General features: G+C 35.7%; 1 protein-coding gene across 1 annotated transcript in view; it reads left to right on the top strand.

Annotated features, from left to right (window-relative positions):
• LOC106873144 (uncharacterized) overlaps nucleotides 1–7,500 on the top strand; it is a 33,220-nt gene that overhangs the window by 454 nt on the left and 25,266 nt on the right. The window contains exons 2-3 of the mRNA XM_014920370.3: nucleotides 2,919–3,192; nucleotides 4,495–4,515. Coding sequence (XP_014775856.3) covers nucleotides 2,931–3,192; nucleotides 4,495–4,515 — 283 coding nt within the window. The 5' untranslated portion in view covers nucleotides 2,919–2,930. The remainder of the gene's footprint in view (nucleotides 1–2,918; nucleotides 3,193–4,494; nucleotides 4,516–7,500) is intronic.

A 7,500-nucleotide genomic window follows, 5' to 3' on the forward strand; every position in this document is an offset into this window, starting at 1 on the left:
CATACATACATACATATATATATATATATTATACATATATATATATATATTATACATATATATATATATATTATACATATATATATATATATTATACATATATATATATATATTATACATATATATATATATATTATACATATATATATATATATAATGCATGTATACATATACATATATATAATATATGTACGTATATATATATATATATATATATATATATATATATATATATATATATACATAATGTATATATACTTATGTAATGTGTACATATATTATGTATATATATATATTATGTTACATATACACACAGACACACTCGCGCACGCACACACATTTAATTATATATGTATAATTTGCGAAAGAGCCGTTATTAATTACTTCGTTTGTCCCGCAGAATATTTGATGATTAAAATTTATGTAATTCCTTAATTTACAACTGAATTGGCATATTGTGTTAACTACCTCTATCCAATGTGCATATTTCTAATGTAGAGATGTAGAAAATAACATTGAAATGAAGTTGATTTTGTGGGATTACTATTTTCAAATCTTGTGCGCTTGAAATTTTGAGACAGCTGCATTATAAAGCGTTGTTCACAAGGTTTTAGAGTATCGAATTTACTTCCAGCTGATTTACAGTTAAAAGGATGTCGAATTTGCTTTCCACATTCTGGGGTCGACACCATGACTAGCATTAGTCAAATGTATCTGAACTTCAATTCAAAAGTATTTAGACTCGAATATAGAAAGAATGAATCAATATTTTCAATTTCTTGCGAGCACGAAAGTTTCATATTTTCTACAACTCATAATTTTGCTTGCACAGCCTTCTTTAACTACTTTAAGCCCGATCATTATGTTCTTTATACTTTGAAACGCGTAATTTTATTAAAAATGAAGATTTTCATTTCTTAAATTTGAACTATGTGTAATCGACTGGACGGCAAAGGACTTCTATTGACAATCTCACATGACTCTACTGACAAACTAGAATATTTGGATTTAAGAAGCCGAGCCGTTCAACGTTTCCTGTATTAAACTCAAATGAAACGAAAGCAAATTTGGGTTATGACTTTAAATATATAGATCATTAAGTAGCTATGAAATATTGAAGAAACACTTTGCCTGAATATGGTAAAGCAACTCGAAAAGATTCAGAACCAGTGAACAATTACTCTTGCATCTAACATGAAATATGTTTTCAGAAATGACTAAAACAAGTTGTGTTGGTTCAATGGATTCTATCTGTAATAAAATGTATTCATTGTGAACTAAATTTCTTGTAATATATGCTGAACGTAAGGCGTTGAACTAGCAGAATCGTTAGCACGCCGGACGAAATACATAGTGGTATTTCGTCTATCTTTACTTTTTGAGTTCGAATTCCGTCGAGATCGACTTTGCCTTTCGGGGTCGATAAATTAACTACCAGTTGCGTACTGGGGTTGATCTAATTGATTAGCCCCTCCCCCAAATTTTTGGACTTTCTGCCTAGAGTAGAAAAGAATATGAGGTGAACGTGTAGCGTCATTAGTTTCAAAATAAATTACGAATATATTTTTAAGTTTCTGATTGTACTATATGACACGGTGGAGGCGCAATTGCCCAGTGGTTAAGGCAGCAGACTCACGGTCATAGGATCGCGGTTTCGATTCCCAGACCGGGCGTTGTGAGTGTTTATTGAGCGAAAACACCTAAAGCTCCACGAGGCTCCGGCAGGGGATGGTGGCGAACCCTGCTGTACTCTTCCACCACAACTTTCTCTCACTCTTACTTCGTGTTTCTGTTGTGCCTGTAATTCAAAGGGTCAGCCTTGTCACACTGTGTCACGCTGAATACCCCCGAGAACTACGTTAAGGGTACACGTGTCCGTGGAGTGCTCAGCCACTTGCACGTTAACTTCACGAGCAGGCTGTTCCGTTGATCGGATCAACTGGAACCCTCGACGTCGTAAGCGACGGAGTGCCAACAACAACAAAAGATTATAAGTAGATAACACAATTATTATTTATTACAAAATTACTAGTATTTGTTCTCAGTTTTCTGTTCGCTATTTCACACACCTCTGTCTTGGTTGGGCGTATGTGTTTACAGTCGTTTAGGCCCATATTCTGTAAATTATAAATAACTTTTCTATTCTAGGTACAAAGCCTGAAATTTTAGAGGAAGGGTTTAGTCAATTACGCAAATGGTGCTTATTTCACCGACCCCAAAAGGATGAAAGCACAGTCAACTTCGGCAGAATTTGAACTCAGAGCGTAACGACAGACGAATTGCCATTAAACATCTTGTCCAGCGTACTAACGATTCTACCAGTTCACTGATGCTTAATTAACGGCACGCTGTTAAATTGTTAGGCAGCTGTTTACTTGATACTGTAACAGACGTTAATTAATTAAAATGAATTAGATATGAAATGTATTGGGGTGTTGAGTAGAACTAAAAACAGCTAAAACTACGCAAATATTTTGTCAAAGAACTTTCAGCCTTGACTATCACTCTTTGCTGTGGAAAATAGAATGAGGGAAAATATCGCTATTTGTGTTCAAATCTAGTGATCTAGACTAGTGTTCTCAACAGTATAGGTGTTACTTATACTAACAAAACCTATATAATGAGAACATACTCTTTTAATTGGAGAAATTCTTCAGCTTCTAGGTAAGATTAAGCATTCTGAGCATATGCATTGCAACAATTGGCTGGCTATTGATGGAGTATGGAATTCTAAATTGCTTCTAATCTAAAGTGTGAAGATAAATTATTTAAGAAACCATATGAAAACAAGACAAATGTGTGAATAAGTTAATATACATTATGTCACATACTTATATTAAGAATATTCTCAAATACTTAGCAGTTGAGTAGTTTTCCAATTGTTTTATCGATTGTTAATCTTAATTATTTTCTTATAGAAAATTGCAGAAATGAAAATGCGGGCCATAACATTTGGCCTTCTTCTGTGCTTCCTCTCTGAAGCTTCTGGCAGATTTTACTTCCCAACACAACCCAATACAACACCATGGTGGAATAATCATGGCGATCAAACACGTAATGGTGGAGATCAGACACAAAATGGTGGCGATCAAACCCGAAATGGTGGAGACCAAACCCGAAATGGCGGAGATCAAACACAAAATGGCGGAGATCAGACACGAAATGGCGGAAATCAGATACAAAACAGAACAGGTAAATAAGGAATTATCAATTAATAAACTCGCTTGAAAATTTTGAAAGTTGCAACAAATTTTCAATTATTAATTGTTGTATAAACTTTAAAAAGTATTAAATGAGAAATATTTTATAAATCCTATCTGTGACAAATATTTTACCGTAAAAAATATACACTATGTTTAGTATATATATGTGTATGTATCTGTGTGTGTGCGTGCGTGCGTGCGTGTGAGCATGTGTGTGTGTGTGTTGTGTGTGTGTGTGTGTGTGTGTGTGTGTGTGTGTGTGTGTGTGTGTGTGTGTGTGTGTGTGTGTGTGTGTGTGTGTGTGTATGTGTGTGTGCAACTAGTTTGCAGGAACTAAACTGGTTGACCGAATAAAATTGCCTGTTTTCTTTTCTGATATTGAATATATTTTCTCCTGTTCATTTCCATTAACGTTAATGTGCGTTCGTGTGTGTTTGTACTTGTGCATTAGCGTGTGTGTCTTTGTGGCATATGTGTGCATATGTATGTGTATGTGTGTGTGTGTGTGTGTGTGTGCGTGTGTGTGCGTGTGTCCAGATGCATGACAAGAAAGATACATGTCTGTCTGTCCTGCTTGCCACATAGTTCGTTTTCGTGACTTTGGAAATTTGACTCTGCTCCCGTCTTCGCTACAATTGCCGATTTACAAGTTTATTCTGAAGTTTAAACGGCATCAATCTCATCAGTTTCGGAGGGTCTAAAGAGGCCGCTGAAACCAACAATTTAAAAACAAAGCAAAAATAGTCCTGTATTCAATGTCCTTAAAATAAATATCAAAAGAAAATAAACCTAACAAACTCAAAGGGAATAATAAAGAATTTTTTAACCTAAAAACAATTTCTCGCTTGAATTCCTAAATTTCTCTCAAGAAATACGGCCATAGCACAAACAAACCCGAATGCTATCTTAGTAGGCAAAAGCGATATTTTATTGAAAGTCATCACAACTCAATTATACTTCACAAAAATCTTTGACAAGTAATACAGTTTATCAAATATTCAAATATTACTTTTAGGTTTAACACAAGAGTAACAAGGGATAACTAAGGGGTCAGTTGTCCCAGAGCGCTGGTCTGAAAGGATACAGCATGCTGTCTTACTCATCATGCCTGTTAAAAAGGATAATATGGCATCAAAATTATCTTTACCCACCAGATGTTGAAAAACATTGCTACGCCATTGATTTAACGCTATTGCCAGAATACTTAAAATTTATTTCTACTAGATAAAATGATTAAATTAATGAAACTCATTTGATAATGTCATTAATCGAATTTTCCCTACTGTTTCAGTTGGAGATGGCCTTCCACCAAGTAAGTATGAGTACGATTATATATATATTTTAGGGAATTTTTTGTATGATTCTTGTCATTACAAATTAATGAATCAGAAGTCTATTGTTTATTTACCAAACCAACTTCAAATGTTCAGTCAGACGCTGGCATCGCCGTTTGTTTCAAAAGTTTGCATAACGCAATCATAATTCCGGATCTTTGTTCACTGAGCAATAATTTACGTATCTACTGTGTTTTCGAATTGACCGATATATTGTGAGTGTAATTGTGGAATTTTGTAGATGGATCCTGCGTAGAAGTCCCGTCAAATATATTACCTTTTGCTTCTTACCGTTACTCGTTCTAGTCATAGGACTACGGCCATGCTTGAGCACCGCCTTAAAGGGTTTTGTCGAAAAAATCGGCTCCAGTACATATCATAACTCTGGTGTTTATTTCATTGGTCTATTTTGCCGAACCGCTCAGTTACGGAAAAGTAAACAGATCAACATCAACACAGGTTGCCAAGCAGCTGTAGGACACACACACACACACACACACACACACACACACACACACACACACACACACACACACACAACACACTTACACACTTCACAAACACACGCACACACACACACACACGTCCGATAGGCTTCCTTCATAGGCTTTCTTCATATCCACTCACAAGGCTTTGGTCGTCCTGAAGCACTTACTCGAAGTTCCACACAGTGGGACTGAACCCCAAACCATGCGGTTGGAAAGCTGTCTTCTTCCTAAAAAGCAACTACTGCACCTATATGCGTGTGGTGGGGACGATGTGCATGCATATGCACGCATGTATGTGTGTTTGTGAGAGTGTGTTTTCATGTTTAACTTGTGCGTATGGAATTGTGTAATTTCACGCGGAATAAGGTTACTAAACCGTTCAAAAAATAGAGTACCAGAAAAAAAGTTTAAAGTCAAAGAAAGCAGTAGGGTCAATAAGATTGTCTAAAGCCCTAGAATACAATGCCCCAGAATGGCCGCAGTGAAGTAACTAGATCCAATATAAAAGTAAAAGAACAGTGAACTCAAAGATGGCTTTATATTGCTATAGTATTGAATTATTTCATCTAATTCAAGCGTTCCCTTTAAATTAAAAATGTATAATCAGTACTTTGAATCATTGTTGCTTATTGGTAATTATAATTATGGAATAATTATCCTATCGATTATGCCGAAATGAGAAATTCAGTCGAATCATATTTGAACTAAAAATCGCGAGAAAGATTCCGAAATAGACTTTTTTTTAATATTCGGCCATTTTCTCCACTCATATAACATAGGTTTCTGACATTAGGAGCAAGCCAAACTTGTGGGAAGAATAGAGTCTCTCACATCGATCTCAGTGCTTCATAAGTACATTTACTGACCCCAGAAACGAAAAGCGTCACAATAAACCTCCATGAGATTTGAACTCAGGACAAAAAAAAAAAAAAGTCCGTACCTAAATATTTCATTGCATTTTGTCTGGACGTTCTGCTGGATTTACCGTTCCAGCACCGTCTCCACTGTTTTAATATTCATTCTAACATTGGTGCAATCCATCGTATTTCGAGGGACGGTATAATCAGTTTAATAGACCCCAATATTCTACTGGTGCTTAATTTTATCGATCTCTGAGGATGAAAGGCGAAGTGGATTGAAGAGCATAATTCTTAAAGGAATTTTACTAGCGATGTGAGATTTGTGCATTAAAGTGCTAATCTTTATGATGATTTACTAATCCAAATGTGGGTGGTTTATTTTGCCTCTGTTTCTGCGAATTTATTCATGCATATATTTCAATTTATTAATGCTTCATGAATCTAGCTGTAACATATCACCATAAAATTTTAGTTTTTAGCACCCCACGAGTAATTATATCTTTCACAGAACTGTAAGATTCAGTGAAACATTTTATCGGAATAATATATTTGATATATACACGCTGCCGTAAGATAAATACAAACCTTTTAAATTATTCTTCATGTAATACATCAACAGCAATTCGGCTTGGTGGAACGCTTTCTTCTCTGAGGTGTTAAGTTCGGTCATTTCATTTTCAGTGATAATCTATGACGAACTAATTAAGTGATAATGCGTTTTAATTAGAATACAGTGACCATGACGTTATAAGAAAGCGTACATACATCAGTCAGTAACCTAGTATGTTATCAGTTTGGTTATCTGTATCTCTACACAAGTCATCGAGGTGCTTCGTAAGTAAAACAGCTGAAATGAAGTGTAATCTTAAATGAGGTCTTATCTTTATATGTCAGCACACTTATACATACATGCATAAATAAAGTACAAATAATATTATCGAATCTATGTACGTAGAAATTTGTGAGCGTGAATAAATTAGAGGTTTGATATCGTAACTGACATTGAAGTATCAACTAAAGATTTATGATTCTCTTTTTACGGGAGTGAATAGGCTAGTGAGAAATTCACCGGTAGTCCTGAAAATAAAATGAAACTAATGTATTCAAATTTAAGCATATGCAAAGTTTTTCCCACGAATATGGCATTCAACTCCAGATACGAAGTGATATCAAAAAGTTCCCGGACTTGTTACGTTTCATAAAAAAAACAACTTATTTACCTAAGTTTAGACATCATCTCCTTCGAAATAGTCACCTTGCGCAGCAATACACCGGTCCCAGCTTTCCTGTCACTTCTGGAATCCGACCTTAGAAGTCGTTTTTCGTAAGCGAGTCGAGGACCTTCTGCGATTCTCTTTTGATCTCGACAATGGTGTTAAACGGCGACGTTTGAGCTGAATTTTTCATCTTGGGGAAGAGATGGAAGTCCGCAGGTGTTAAATCTGGCGAATAGGACAGAATAAGAGAGCTCGGTGACAGGGTGCATTGTCCGGTTCTTCGCGCTCCACAGGTCCGGTCGCTTTCGCTGAATGTTCTCCCTCAAACGCTCCAATTGTCCTCCGACGATCCTCATGCACAACTGATGAATTTTCTCTACATTTCCGAAGGATGACGC

The sequence above is a fragment of the Octopus bimaculoides genome, chromosome 1 (assembly GCF_046866305.1).
Source record: "Octopus bimaculoides isolate indiv1 chromosome 1, ASM4686630v1, whole genome shotgun sequence".
Taxonomy (NCBI): domain Eukaryota; kingdom Metazoa; phylum Mollusca; class Cephalopoda; order Octopoda; family Octopodidae; genus Octopus; species Octopus bimaculoides.